The sequence below is a fragment of the Petromyzon marinus genome, chromosome 17 (genome assembly GCF_048934315.1).
Source record: "Petromyzon marinus isolate PM22_M1 ecotype Great Lakes invasive population chromosome 17, UKy_Petmar_22M1.pri1.0, whole genome shotgun sequence".
Classification (NCBI taxonomy): Eukaryota; Metazoa; Chordata; class Hyperoartia; order Petromyzontiformes; family Petromyzontidae; genus Petromyzon; species Petromyzon marinus.
This window is the reverse complement of record NC_133683.1, coordinates 10447941-10463743: the sequence shown is the minus strand read 5'-3', so window position 1 is coordinate 10463743 and position 15803 is coordinate 10447941. Positions and strand designations below refer to the sequence as shown.

The window sequence follows — 15803 nt, the reverse complement described above, 5'->3', positions numbered from 1 at the left end:
TATTTATTTTTAAATAGTAACCGGAATAAATAAATAAACAGCCGCTACCTCATCCCAGAAGCCAGCAGCTGGAGGTCGTAAAAAGGCCAATAAAAATATATAATAAATTCCGGGGCCCTCCCCTCAAGCACCAGGCTGCCAGGAGATTAACAATAAAGCTATAAACCCCAAAAAAATCGAAAGAGGGAAAGGGGAAGGGAAATTACTCATGGAGCCCGAGGGGGAATTCCAGGCTTCAGGGACCCCCCCCCCCCTCCGTCAGCCTGCGGACAGTGTGACGCCACACACACGAGAGATTTAAACATATTACCCTTCTTTGCTATTAATACGACGATCAAAGTTCAGAACTTAGTAGATAGGTCGACATCTTGTATGTATGCGGACAGGGAGCAAAAGAATGCAACCCTTGGAATATCGGAGGTAACGTCTAATGATGAACTGTTAAATCACAAATCTTGGGGACAGAAACAAATAATAATGATGATGCAGTGTTACATCAAGGGTTATCGAGAAGGAATGCGGCGGAATGGGTCGGACTTACACAGCCAAGATAGACTGTGTTCCATAGGAAGGAGCCTCCCGGCCGTCTTTGTCTTCCCGCAGCGCGGGAGAGCCAAAATGTAACACCAGAGCGAAGGAAATGACTCTTTATCGCGGGGGCCATCTGTGCACATGGATGCGCTGAACTTGATGATACACACACGGGCTACACCCGCCCCCCCCCCACAACGCAGAGGCGAGCATCTGTTTTTTTCCTCTCGCAAGAGACGCGCAGAGGGGGTGGAGATTTTTTCGGATCAAACGGCAGCACGACACACACAATAGCTCTCGACAGTTCAACAAGACGGCAGCTCGGCGAGCGCCAGAAGAGGGCGGCGAGCGGCAGGCTCCAAGGGGCCCCGCGATCAACCGAAGATGGCGAAGCTCGCCGAGTGGCGATGTATCAACGAGCGCGAGTTCAGAGCTGGAAGACGAAGTATCGCTCAAAGACTTTTATTTCTACATCGGGTGCCAGCTCCCAGCTGCAGCGCAACCAGCGCCACCAAGCAAGAGTGCCAGCTGCCAGCACCAAGCGTTGCGCCGACTTGGCTCATCCAGCTGCGGAAAGAGCCTGACCAGCCGCCCGTGAGCAAAAGAGTCGGCGGACCAGCGAAGAGCGCGTTCGAGCATCTCCGCAGAGAGAGCGCGTGCGGCGCAGTCCTCCAACAGCGGAAAGAGCCTGTATCTGCCTGCACGAGCAGCCAAGCCGACGCCCCGAGCAAGAGAACGAAGCAGTTTGTATAATCCTCCCCCACACTCACACCCTCACGACGCATCACCCGGCGTCTGCTTCATGAAGACACACAACACGCATATCGGGACAATCAAGAAGAGTGACATTCCAAGGTAGTGCATTAAATATCAACGGATCGTGAAGAACATTGCTGCCCATTGAGTTATGTGGATACGGTCACTTAGAAGTATCTCAGTCATTCGTTTTTTGTTCTCTTTTTAATGGCATAATCTTGCCGATTAATCCATTGACGTATACTTTTGCCTTTGGGGAATGATAATTGTTTTGACTGCCTTTTCCTATTAATATCGTCGCATAATTTTAAGGACCTCTTATTCCTATTTTGCCATATATGTTCGTGGTACCCAGAGGAAGTAATCAATTGTTCCGTTACCCAATTAACAACGTGATTATTGAGGGTTGAAGAGATGGATCAATGAAATGAACATCGCCTGTAGTACTATGACAATTTAAAGTATAATAATTCATATTATAGTGTTAAGGTTTTGTTTAGAATAGCGTGCATGCATGTTTTAACTACTCTCCCTATCACCAATTGAGCTCTCGTTACGCGGGGAATTAATCATGTATGCAGTTGCCAAAGTGAAACAACGCAATCATTGATGGTTACTGTGTTGGTACTGTGATAATTCCAAGCCTGAGAGTTTGCATATTATTAAGTTAAGGTTTCGTTTAGAATAAAATTGCTTAACACAGAAGTGTTTGCGTGTTTCTTTCCTGAGTTCATGCGTAATAATCTTATTTATGAGAACTGTATTCTGCGTTGAGATCTGAATTTGGAGACCTGACATAAACACACTAATACCCTCAGTAAATGTTAAAGCGAGAATAATTGTATTGACGAGCGTTAATACAAAGTTAAACAACGAAGCGAGTTACTCTGGCATGCTTGCATTACACCTGCATAACTTAATACGATTAATTGTATGATCCCGATTGATAATCCGACCCTCGTCAGCGAGGCGGGGCCTAATTATCATAATGGCTTGCATAAGCATAATCACACCCACTCACAAAATAATACGATTATCTCTCAAATTAGCATAATTTATGTGCTTAATTACGTTAACCTAATTTCGGATTATTACGCAAATTCCAAATTTCATTTAATAATTATTATCTTCATCAAAATTTTCACAACCAACATATACAATAGGGTACTGGGAGGTCCCTAGCTCCACCCAGGCTATACGTGATCTCCCCCCCCCAGCACCGACCGAGGGATCATCCAACTCGGTCGGCCGGGTGAAGTATCACTCTAGCCTGGCGCTAATTCCCCCTACCCTCGACCCCGACTCCCTAACTCTCCCCGTTCCTGGCCCTTTGCGACGACCCTCTCTACGTCACGGGTTCCCCCTTATATATCCCCTGTAACCTCTGACGTCATCCCTTTTCACCCCCCTGAGTGACATGACGTCCTCCACTACTCTACACCTGTATTAAAGACACCTGGGAGCCAGAAATCTTTCTGATTGAGAGGGGGTCAAATACTTATTTCCCTCATTAAAATGCAAATCAATTTATAACATTTTTGACATGCGTTTTTCTGGATTTTCTTGTTATTCTGTCTCTCACTGTTCAAAGAAACCTACCATTAAAATTATAGACTGATCATTTCTTTGTCAGTGGGCTAACGTACAAAATCAGCAGGAGATAAAATATTTTTTTCCCTCGCTGTACACACACACACACACATGTAATATAGCTCTCAGAGACACCGTCTTGTTCTGTTATGTATATTTATCGTGAATAAAGCCCACCGACTCGCTGATAACTTAACGAGTAACCGCGAGTGACTATATACACTTGGGTAACTTCCGTGACTCTACGCTATGCTCCCTATGTAGCTGGCCGGCTACACAGGAGTGGACGCGTCGTAGTCACGGAGACAATATAACTCTAGCCTTCCAAGACTACAAGGTGCCCAATCCAAGTTGATGAAGATGACCCGCTCCAAAATGACGACAGTTCCTCGGTTCCCCCACAAGAGCAGCAACCCAGAGCCCCGTTCCATGCCGGCTTTTATCTTCCTCACGACCCGGCCACTCCCCCTTTCCCCCCCCCCCAACACACTCTCACTGCACCTGGCCCTGTCTGTCTCAATTACTATTTACGACCACTTAGGTCCCGTGCACAGCGACCCTGTCGGACCACTTAGGTTCCCATAGCACCCTTACGTGACCCTGCCTGTTCCCGGCACGTTAATTAGTAACCATGGTCACGGGGAGCCGTACTGTCCTTACACATGCACAAAACAAAGACCCTCATTGCCTTTAACACATCTTTGGTGCAAGGGTTGTTTGCGAGCACATAGGAAGGCTGCAACAGCACACGAGGGGGTGGCCACTGCCACGCCCGACCGCCATTGTCTCCCCGGTGGTGATGTATACACACCACACTCGGTACTCATTTGAGGCCGAGTCAACAAAGGGGAAGGCCCAGGACCAGATATTCGCTCCCCCGTTATTTGTTGTTAGCAAGAATGGAACTCGGTTCGCCGGGTGCGCAGTGCAGCGGGCTAATAGTGACACCACCGCTCTCCAAACAGCACAAACACACAGACGTTTCAATCTGTCGGCTACTTGAAATTACTGAATCGTCACCACCCCTCCCCACCATCCCCAACCTCAGACTGGCAGGGGCCCCCGCCCGCCCGTGGCTGCGAGGTGTTTCTGGGGAAGATCCCGCGCGACCTCTACGAGGACGAGCTGGTGCCCGTGCTGGAGACGGTGGGGAAGCTCTACCTGCTCCGCCTCATGATGGAGTTCAGCGGAGAGAACCGCGGCTATGCGTTCGCCACCTACACGACGCGCACCCACGCCGAGGACGCCATCAAGAAGCTCAACAACTTCGAGATCCGGCCCGGATGCGCCATAGGAGTCTGCATCAGCGTGGACAATTGCCGCCTCTACATTGGGGGGCTGCCAAAGGTACGGCGTGGCCGGGAGAGCTAATCTCTCCCACAGCACTCCTATAATAATTATAACCTACAATATAAAACAAGTTTAGTGACACTATTGTCGCGCCGGGTACTGGAGGGACACGTGGCCGGGGGCCGAGAGCCCCGACAGGGATCGGGGTTCGTTGTGGGGATCAGCCTGGGATCCCGCGTCTCTTCGTCCTCGCTTTTTGCTCCTCGTTCGTCAGAAGTTGTAGCTTGAGATCGTGGGTCAGACGGCGTGTGTGCTGGTTGGCCGTTCGCTACAGTAACCCGCACATAGTGAACAGTATCGCCACACCGAGCTATAGAACCCGAAGTGGTTAGAGCTGTGTAAATAAACGTGTTGCCTCCACCTATGGTGTGTGTGACTCGGTGCTATGTACACTACGCTGGTAACGAATTGGCTACGTTCTGTTTACGTGACAAACCTTACTAATTGGCTGTCGGGTGGTGGTGAGTTTTAACGACATATAGTTCCGCGATCTGACCCCCCAAAAAATCCTATATCTTACCCATAAACGTAATTTTTCGTCTCTCTGTCTTGTCTGCGCACGCCTATCCTTGTGACGCTTTTAATTGACAAACTGTTGGGTTTATTTTGATTTAAAGCTTTCGTGACTGCAGTGATTCATATTCTTGGTTTTTTTCAGTAAAGTCACGTTGAAGGGAAACAAAATAATAAAATATATATAAAACGTGACTTTTCCAAAAGAAGCAAGAATGTTGGATTTATGTTTTAACAATGTACACCGATACAACAAACTAACCCCCCGGACGAAAAGTGGCTTTGTTTTTGCCCTTGGTATAATGTAAACTAAGATAATCACACTTTGTAACAATGTACACTGATTGCAATGATAACTTTGAACGCCAAAGCACGCATCTGCGCATACCGGAACGCTGATAAAATGAGCACCAATTTGTGGAAATCCAGCATTGTTTTTTCCTCCAGCAGGGATGGGGGAGCCCACGGCCCAGAGGCTGGACATGGCCCACGGCTCAGTCCCACGGCCTACTGCTTGGAAATGGGTCGCTAACAATATTTATATCTGTCACTGCAAGCATCTTGGTGGCACTAATCGGGCACGAAAGAGGGCTTTTTTTTTATCTTAGCAATAATTTTTGGGCAATACTGTCTTTCAAGTATTTCTCACACAGTGCGTACAGTCCATGCGTGATTAATATTTCATGTCAACTAATGTGTGGTTGCCTACTGTCGGTTTTTCAAAATCCTATTTGGCCTTTGGTAAGAAAAAGGTTCCCCACCCTTGACCTCGAGGGAAACTGGCACCCGGCATGGGAACGTGGAGTGTGAACATCAGAGCTGGGACACCTTTGGTGAAATGCACCGCCTCATTGCTCGGATAAGCGGCGAGCCGGGCACTCACTTTGACTGTTGATTACTCACGTGCATGTAAACTCCCTTTGGGAGTCCACTGCTGGATGAGGGCCTCGCCACGCTGAGCGGATAGTGGGGGTTGTTTGACCATACTTCACAATGGTGGTGTGTGCGAGTTTAAGGCGAGGAGCGTTGATCCGGGAGTCTCTTAGCACAGTGCAACATTGGATTTCTCTGCTGGGTTCACCACCACGTAGTACAGTTCCACAGCTGCCTATGGCAGCCTGGCACGCATGCTGGTCGCCCATCCAAGCGCTACCCAGCCTCCACCCTGCTTAGCTTCCAAGATCCGACGAGTTCAGGCGCATTCCGTGTGATTAGGTCGCAGGCCGCCCTCGACCGCGGGACGGTGAACGAGTGCTGGTGCCTCAGCATCGCGTCTCCTCCCCGTGCAGGACAAGACGCAAGAGGAGGTGATGTTGGCGATGAGTTGCGCCACGATGGGCGTTGTGGACGTCAAGATGAGCGTCTGTCCCACCGACAAAACCCGCAACCGAGGCTACGCGTTCGTCGAGTACGAGAGCCATCGCGCGGCCGCTATGGCCCGGAGGAAGCTCGTTCCAGGTCCGGTGGGGGTCACTCCTCTGCGTGGGTTTGTGTGGGGAGTGGCAGTGTAGTGGTTAGCACGCTGCGCTACGAACATGGCAACCCGGGTTCGTTTCCCGTTCACAGTCAACAGTAGTGACGATTATCTGAACCGGTGCGGTGTGTAAACATCGCCACTGGGGAGACAAAGACGGTCGGGCGTGGTGCTGGCCACCCACCCCCTTGTGTGCCGTGCCGACCTTCATAGGTGCTACTCGCTAACAGCGCTTGCCCCAACAGTCTGTTAAGGCTCTATGGGGGATCTTTGTTTTGCCCGCGCGCGCAGGTGCACAAATGTTGTTTTTTCCGCGCCAGTGTGTTTGCATGGGTGTGTTGCGCGCATATCATAGCTCGGTGGATATGGTGTCCAAGCTGACGGCGGTGTATGACAAAGGTGGGTAAATTCATTTCTGGCATTTCTGGAAAAGGTAATTTTCCCGCCGTTGACTAATCAGGAAGGGCACCAAGCCTATAGGCACGGTCTAGATGCGGCCAGATTCACACTTACAGATTTACCGTGGGAGATGGCCACTTCCTGTACGGCGCAATCCCATTCGGATCGGCACCGGCTCCGGTGGCTTTGTGGTGATCATGGTATTGATGGCCCAAGAGTCGGTATCTTCACAGCAGATGGGAGTCATGGCCCTGCCGCTCACGACTTGTGTGCGCGCTCGTGATGACTTAGGTTATAAGCCATAGTATGCGTATAAATGTACTGACACCTCACCACCACGCTTACAAGCCCCCTTGATTATTTTGTTCAGAAGAAGAGCCAATGCCTGTTGTCTAGCATTTTCCTGCCCCGAGTAGAGGCCTGTCCACTCTTCACCGGATCTCCTGAATATCAGAGATCCAGGCAGTACCGGTCCAGCTCCTGGCAGAGAAGTGGCAGCCTCTCCTTCATAGTGACCGTTCGAACATTCCACATGGCCCCTCACACTGGCTTTTTGCTGTTTCTGGAGGAGCCCTAAGGATGCGGGTTCAGTCTCCTGGCTCTGCCAAATGGTGTTTGGCCAAAAGACGTCGGAGACGCTTGTCCCCCCGTAATTAAATTGAAGGTGGAAGGGTCACCAGCCCTCGCACCCGTCCAGAGACCCGTTCGTTGCTGTGGCGGCTCCGAGTGCCAAGAGGGGAACAGCCCTAATGGAATTACAGCCACCGCAGCATTACTGAACCGCAACCATCGAAGTGGGGGTTTTGCCGTTTGCGCCCCCACCGAAGATGAACATCAGTGGAGGGATGCATGCAAGGCCGATGAGTAAGATGCCTTTTATGACTTCCTGTTTAGAGGTGGTAACTAAAGTGGCCCCTCGGGATAGTCATCCTGTTGGGTGACTTTATTGCCCGAGTGGGTCATGACACAGGCACCTGGGCTGGAATTATTTGGAAGGCATGGGCAGATCAGCTTCAAAATAAAGGCTTCTAGACTTCCGTGCAGCCCATATGGTCTTGTAATCACCAACACGCCAGCGGCGCATCCACTCAACATCATGGATACATGCCTGGTCCAAGCAAGACCATTTGCTGGACTATTTCGTGACGGAACAGCAGATGCGGGTCCATGTCCTTGACAACAGGACCTACCGTGGAGCTGATCTGCCCACTGACCATCTTGTCCATCTGTAAGATGCGCTTGCCTTTCTTCCACTGCAGTTGTGTGTGCCACCTAGGACCACATTGAAACCCACCGTGGCCTGATCTTAGCTAGCTGATGAAAATTGCAAGTGAGTGTCATCATCAGGAGATGGGCGAGGTTCATGACTGTGGCTCATGCAGCTGCAATGGCTGCATTGTGTACGTGGTCCAGACCTCCCCAGAGACCCTGGCTGACAGAGGACATTTTCCGGTTAGCTGAGAAAAGGCGACAAGCCCATTCCCACTTCTACAGCATCCCACGTCGAAGAATGAGGAGACTTACTGCAGCCTTTACTCAGAAGTTCGGAGAGCAGTGCAGCACTGCGAGGATGAGTGGTGGGTGGCAGGTTGCTGAGGAGATATAATCTTTCTCGGTAGCTCGTGATCACAAATTACTATTTAAATCCATCAACAACGTAACTTGCAGCGCCGCACCTATCACCATCCTTGGGGGGGAAAGAATGGTTATCCCACAGCCCAGATAACATCATGAGGCAACGTGGGGATGACCCCCAGATATTGGAAGTAGCCACCCCTGTGAGTGGTTGGCTGAGTTGCCATCTGTTGAGGAAGTACTGAAGGCAATTCAGAGTCTGAGACCAGGAATAGCACCGGGCAGAGATGATCTCCCAAGCGAAATGCTGAGGGAGGGTGGCGTTTGTGCAGAGTGCCCTACAGGACATCATAACAACAGTCTGGACCACTAGAAGAGTTGCCCAGGGACCGCACAGACTGCAACAACTACAGGGGAATCACACTCCTCCGTGTGCTGGAAAAGGTCCTGGCAATGATTATTCAAGATCGCCTTGCCAGGCACACTGAGGAGCCCCAATGTGGTTTCAGGAAAGGACGGTCATCCACAGACGCCATATTCTCTGCCTGTCTGCTACATTAGAGGTACAGGGAATTCCAACAGGACCTACATCTTTGCTTTATGACCTGGTAAAGGCCTATGAGATCAATAGCCCAGGCCTATAGGTTATTTTTGGTGCTTTTGGATTCCCTGACTCTCTGCTCACAATCACTAAATGCCTTAATGATGGTATGCAGGACCGGGTAAAGCTATGTGGCCGGGAGTCAAAGCCATTCCCTGTTCACCTTGGTGTGCGACAAGGATGTCCTCTGGCTACTACATTATTTAACATTTTTTTTGACCATGGAGTTTGAGAAGTTTTCCATGGCTATACCGGAGGAATTTCCATCTGGTACAGATACCAATAGGTGGCTGATCGATGCCAGTGTGTGTATGCTGATGATCTGGTGATTGCTGCTCACTCAGAGAAGGAGTTTGAGGCTCTGATGCTGAACCTGGAACATGCTACCAAGAGACTGGAGCTTACCATCAGCCCCATCCAAACTAAGTACTTGCCTGGGTATTTGGTGTGATCAAACACTCCACCCCTTCAACTCCTCATTGGTAATGGGGCAATTGTGGAGAGAGTGGAGAGGTTTCCATACCTGGGTAGGGTGCTTATGACCAGCTCTGGTTTTACAGCAGAGGTCTCACTTGGAATCAGTCGGGCAGCATTATCTTTTCATCAGCTGCATAATGCTGTGTGGAAGCTACCTCGTCTGTCGCTCCACATGACTCTTCAGGTCTTCTCGGCTACAGTCATGCTCTCCCTTCTCTATGCTTGCGAAAGGTTGACTACCTCTGGCCTGGCTGAGATCCATCCTGGGTTTAACAGGCTGGATTGTGTGAGCTCACAATTCCTTAAGTCCTGGTCACAGTCCCATCGGTGAGCTCTTCCGGCAGGCAAGGTTCGATCGGCTGAGGCATGTAGCCCGCATGTACAGCGACCACGTGCATAAACAGCTTTTGTTTGGATGACTAGAGGGGGCTAAATGTGCATAGTTTGGGCATGAGAAGAGATGGACTGATGTGGTACAGAAATATATGGAGCTGAGTGCACTTGCCGATGACTGGTTCCAGTGGTGTCAAGATCGGCTCCTGTGGAGGAGACTCGTGAAGGATGCCGCTACTGGACAGTTGGAGGAAGTCGCTCTCCAACAACAGCGAAGGGCAGAGGAGCGACACCTACAAAAATGAGCGGAGCATCGGGCGGCTAAAATACAGCAAGTTGACAGGGGGCAAAGGTTGTGCCTATCTGCCAGTCATCTCAGTCAGTCAACTCATGGCATTTAGGTCTTTCCCGTGACGTGCCAGTGTGCCTTCGACACTTCACGTGGCCTAAGAGAGCAAATGGCCTCGCACAAGCACCATGGTGACATCACCACCACTGACAGTTGTTACTCAGGCTTACCCTGAATTCTGGCTTCCAGAGGTTTCCTGTATTCTAGTGCTGCTGGATGAAGGCCTGCCCCTGCTGTGCAGGCTGAGGGTTATTTGACCACACCACATCACGCTGGTTCAGTGCAGGTCGGTACGTGACAAGAGGTCAATTAAAGGGATCTCAGAAATAGTTCTGCGGTGGTATCTCATTACGGGTGCCGCTCCGTAGCACAGGGCGGGGCGCTCTGCTCCACGGGAGTTCCCAATGGATTCTGGTGACGCGGCACCGGTAAGCACAATCACAACACGGTAGCACGTCTCCGTTGTGCGCAATCCCCCGTTGTGCGTGATCCGCTCCATAGAAACTTTCGAGCTGTGGGGCCATACCATAAAGGTGGACTGGGCCGACCCCAAGCGGGACACGGCGGTGGTGGCGGCAACGGAAAAGGAGGCGTCGACGCCGGGCTCGCGCCGGGGCCGCGTGCCGCCGCCGCCGCGTCGCCTGCCCGACGGGGCCCCCGACGTGGCGCCGGGAGGCGCCGTGGTGGAGGCGACGGCGCCGGAGCCGCTGCAGCCGGAGCGCGCGGGCGCCGGCGATGCCGCGCTGCTGCACTTCGGCTTGCGGGGGGACGCGGCCGCGGCCCTGCGTACGCTGCGCGGGGCCGCCCTGCTCGGGGCGCAGGTGAGGGCGGCCGCCGCGGAGCCGCGAGGCAGCGGTTCTGCGCGCGGTCGGCGGCGACTGGCCCGAGACGATATTTTTTTTTAGAAAACAGCACAAGCGGGTGAGTGAAAGTAACAGCAGTTAAATCTTTAAGTGGTTCATCACGTCCTTGCAATGATTGCTCAATTTGAATTCATCTTCCCGATTAAAGTTTTGTCTGCGTTTGTACATCTGGATGGCTTCATGAACACATTTGATGGTAGCCCGAGGATTTGCACAGAACCTTGGTCTCGTGCTGTTTTCTCAAAAATACGCGTTTACTAATTCCAGACTAAACTTGATTTGAAGTTTTCGTGACTGCGGGAATTTCTCTTTGGTTCTTTCGGTAAAGTCACGTGACTTTGCCGAAAGAACCAGAGGGTAATTCAAGACGAGATTTAAATCTGACGTGCTAGTTCCTCCAGCCCCCACCCGTCCCCTGCACACCACAAACCCTCCCACCTCTCCCCCGTGAACTCCTGCAGCCACGACTCTACAAATCCCCCCCTCCCCCCTCCCGTATATATAAAGCCAGAACAGCAGATCATTATTTCTCATCTGATGACAGACGCTTGTTTTTTCTACCCACGTGACTTTACCGAAAGAACCAGAGAGTATGGATTCCTGCAATCACGAAGACTTCAAATCAAGATTGAAAATAACCTTAACAAACATTTATTGTAAATTTAACGTAACTTTTACAAACATGAAGTTAAAAATTCGTGCGTCACATTTCCTCTTCTCAGACGTAGCGAAAGGCTAAATCTTTTTTTATTTGTAGAATATTTACAAAGAAGTGCAGAGCACCGAGGAAGAGACACCGTTGCGTGCATTCTCGCTACAGCTGCAGACTGTAGGGCTATACTCTACATACGGCACTACAGCAAAGCAGCGCTTTGCCCTTGACATGCGCAGACTCGTCGCTAATCGACACGGAGTCGGTCGCGTTCGCTCGGCGGTCGTAGATACGCGTTTTGGTGGTTACTGCGGGGGTCTTACTGACGATAAGAGAGGCCGTAAAAGCAGGGGGGGGGGGAGGTCACAAGTCGAGCCATCGTATGTTGGGGGTCACCTGCACGAGCTCGATGCTCTGACCTCTGACCTGGTCACCTCCTCTGCGAGTATTACCGATGGAAATTTCCTGGTGCCACAAGCACAATTGTACTGTAAATGGTGAGAACATTTTAATTACCACACAAAGTGCCACCTCTTTCCGGTTGGAAATCATTCTTCGTACGACACGGTTCATAGCAGGACACTTTTTTTACAACGCGGTCACAGGGTCAGAAGCAGCGTTGATTTTGTTCACGAAATTAGTGATGGAAATATTTGCCGATTACCTGTTATTTATGTTAGTCACATAACCGAGTGATGATGACATCGAGCGACCACCGATCAGCGTTCGGTGCACAGTTGCGACGAGGTGAGGTCACCGCTCTGAAGGGGCACACCAAGGTGATCTGGTCTCGTTACGAGGCACTGCGGTGCACTGAGGAAGACAGAAAGACGGTAATTGGCTGGGTACGAACGGAATCGGGTGAATCGGTGGCTGACCTGATAATACTGGGGGAGGGGAAATGGTGGCGCCTGTCACACCAACGTTTAATAACTAAGAGCGGACCAATGTTTGACTCCTTCAACAATAATAACAATGCAAATTATATACAAAGTTGCTGAGCACGGCCTCAAAGACCCGAAACATCGGGCAGCCAGCAACAAGCAGCCCTATCGGAGTTGTAATAGTTGAGCAACAGCTGCCACGGTTAATCGCAAACTAGAGGTGGACAAACGATTTGTACCGAGGGCCGGATTGAATGAAGAGCCACAGAACGCAAACATTTATTGAGTTAGTGTGTTCAGAAGATGTGTACTAATCTACATTACGCACTCTACACATGCTGCCATTATAACATGTAAACTACCTGCAACAGAGATGTGATGAGAGGCTAGACATAGAGATGTAGTGAGAGTAGACGAGAGAGAGATATCGTGCGATGAGAGAGATAGCAAATAGATGGGGATGTATTGAGATGAGAGAAGACAGCCAAGGGCGCAATGCAAGTGATGTGAGAAGAGCGACTGAGAGGAGGATGTGGTGTGAGACAAGACGAGAGAGATGTAGACGTGAGGTAGGAGATGTCACTGAGAGCCAAGAAACGTAGAGAACACCGACGCATCCTCTGTTGCTTACCCACACCACACCAACACCGCTTTGACCGCACGAGGCCCCTGAGCCAGCGGCCTCATCACCGAGCGACGCTCGGAAACTCGAACCATCGGCTCTGGCTGCCCGTGGGACCGGTGCCGCTCGTGCTGCAGGTACTGAGACGCTGGGTGTGTGTGTGCTGAGACTCTGGGTGTGTGGGTACTGAGACACTGGGGGTGTGTGTGCTGAGACTCTGGGTGTGTGGGTGCTGAGACTCTGGGTGTGTGTGTGCTGAGACTCTGGGTGTGTGGGTGCTGAGACACTGGGGGTGTGTGGGTACTGAGACACTGGGGGTGTGGGTGCTGAGACACTGGGGGTGTTGGTGCCGAGACGCTGGGTGTGTGGGTGCTGAAACTCTGGGTGTGTTGGTGCTGAGACGCTGGGTGTGTGGGTGCTGAGACTCTGGGTGTGTGGGTACTGAGACACTGGGTGTGTGGGTGCTGAGACGCTGGGTGTGTGGGTGCCGAGACGCTGGTATTGTATATGCCGGGTATGGAAATTTGAAAATAATAAAAATTAAATGAAATTTAAAAAAATAAGTAATTATCTGAAATTATGTCAATTTATGGAAATATGCGCATAGATTATGCTCGTTCGAGAGATAATCGTATTAAATTTATGCGCATGTGTGCGATTATGCCAATGAGGGCAGTTATGATAATTAGGCTTAGCTTCGTTGCCCAGGGTCGTATCATCAATCGGGATAAGACAATCGTATGAAGTTATGCAGGTGTGCTGTAAGTACGCCGGATTAAACTCAGCTTCGTTGTCTAGGTTCGCATTATCGATCGGTATAATACAAATTATTCTCGCTTTAACATTTACTGATTATGTATTAGTGTGTTACGTCAGGTCTCCAAATTCAAATCTCACCGCAGGATACAGTTCTTATAATTAAGATTATTACGCATGAACTCAGGAAAGAAACACTCAAACACTTCTGTGTTAAGCAATTTCAATTTCTAAACAAAACCTTAACACTCTAATATGCAAATTCTTATGCTTGAAATTGTCAACACAGTACTCCAGGAGATGTTCCCCTCATTGATCCATACATTTAACCCTCATTGATCACGTTTGTTAACTGGGTACCAGAACAATTGATTACTTCCTCAGAGTAACACGAGCATATATAGCGATAGGAACCAAAAGTCCTTAAAAATTCATGCAACGATATTCATACGAAGGCAATGAAGAAACATGTCCTGAAGGCAAAGTATACGGTAATTAATTCATGAGCAAGATAACGTAATTGCAATATGTCTTGGAACAAGGGTGTGTGGCAGTACGCCTGCTTCAACAAATACTCATCGATTGACTAAGGCTTCATGGATTCATACATTTAACCCTCAATGATCACGTTTGCCAATTGGGTAACAGAACAAATGATTACTTCAGAGTAACACGAGCATATACGACAAATCAGAATAAAAGTCCTTAAATGCATGCGACGATATTCATACGAAAGGCAATAAAAGCAATTATACCCCAAAGGCAAAAGTATATGTCAATAGAATCATCGGCAAGATTATATAATTAAATAAATGTCTTGGAATAGGGGTGTGCGAGGGAGTGCGTGTCCTCCTACGGGAGATTCTTATCTTTGGCTAAGTTTTCATTCATTCGTGGACAAGATTATATGATAAAGAAACAGGTTTACACGATATTCTCTCTGTGAGCGTGTAGAATCGTGACGAAGGTTTCAAAAGTTTAGTTTATATCGATGAAGTAAAATCACATAAAACAAAATAAGAAAAATATTGTATTTATAAACGATGTATTTTTATCACTCGATGAGCTGCGATGCCTTCACGGCCAGCTGATGGTTCATGCACTTTTATAATTAGTCTTAATATTGTATGGGTGCGGTGGATTGTCTCTTTGGTAAATTCTTGTGCGAGCAGTCGCCGGGAGCGTCGTGGGTTTGTGAGGGTGGGGGAGGGTATATGAACGACAGCTGGTTCCCACTCTCTAGCTCGGCGTGTCTGACGCCGGCCGACGGTTCTCTCCCCCGCCGGATGATGAGTTGCGTCAACACGATGCTCGTCCTGAGATGCTTGGTCGCTCGTCCGCTGGCAGCTGACACCCTTGGTGGTGCTGGTGCCGCTGCCGCGTGCTCTCTCCTGCTCCGGCTCTCTGGCGGTGAATGATGCTTTCGTTCGTTGATAGCAGGCTTGGTCGACGTTTGGCGCTTTCCGCCCTTTCTCGGGGTTGATTGCTTAACGCTGAGAATAATTTTCAGCGATACTCTGTCGGTCCATGCCGAACTCAGCACAGAGCATCACCTCGCCCCTCTTCTCTGCGATGCACCACACGCGTTGTCGATCTCGAGGCCATGCCCCGGAGCTGGCTTGCTGTCCTCTTCTGAGCTGCTGCGTGTCTTCTTGTCGAGCTGATGGTCGCCGTCTACTGCCGCTGGTAGCTGGGATGTCGAGCTGAAGTGTCGAGCTACCCTGTGTGTGTCGTGTTGCTGTTTATATCCAAAGACGGTTGGGAGGCTCCTTCCCTATGGGATACAGCTTATCTTGGTTGTGTAAGTTTGACCTCTTTCGCCTCATCCCTTCTCGATAACCCTCGGTTTGATACTGCATAAATATTATTTGGTTTATGTTTCCTAAGATTTGTGATTTAACCTTGTCATCACCACCTATTTTTTTTTAGGGTTTATTAATTTCGTCCCCCCATCTGTATCTGGGGATCGGTGCTGTTATGCCAGAGCAATTCTTTGATGTCCTGAGTTTTAGAGGTATAACTAAGCTTCGGTTAAGCTTCTTGGCTGCTGGAATTCATTTATTTGGTTTTTGTAAAGT

At 49.8% G+C, this 15803-nt stretch overlaps 1 protein-coding gene across 1 annotated transcript in view; it reads left to right on the top strand.

Annotated features, from left to right (window-relative positions):
- The window catches only part of LOC116943363 (uncharacterized), a 40563-nt gene that overhangs the window by 21084 nt on the left and 3676 nt on the right, over positions 1 to 15803 (top strand). Inside the window, exons 3-5 of the mRNA XM_076067598.1 lie at positions 3926 to 4224; positions 6030 to 6198; positions 10450 to 10769. Of these exons, the coding sequence (XP_075923713.1) occupies positions 3926 to 4224; positions 6030 to 6198; positions 10450 to 10769 (788 nt within the window). The remainder of the gene's footprint in view (positions 1 to 3925; positions 4225 to 6029; positions 6199 to 10449; positions 10770 to 15803) is intronic.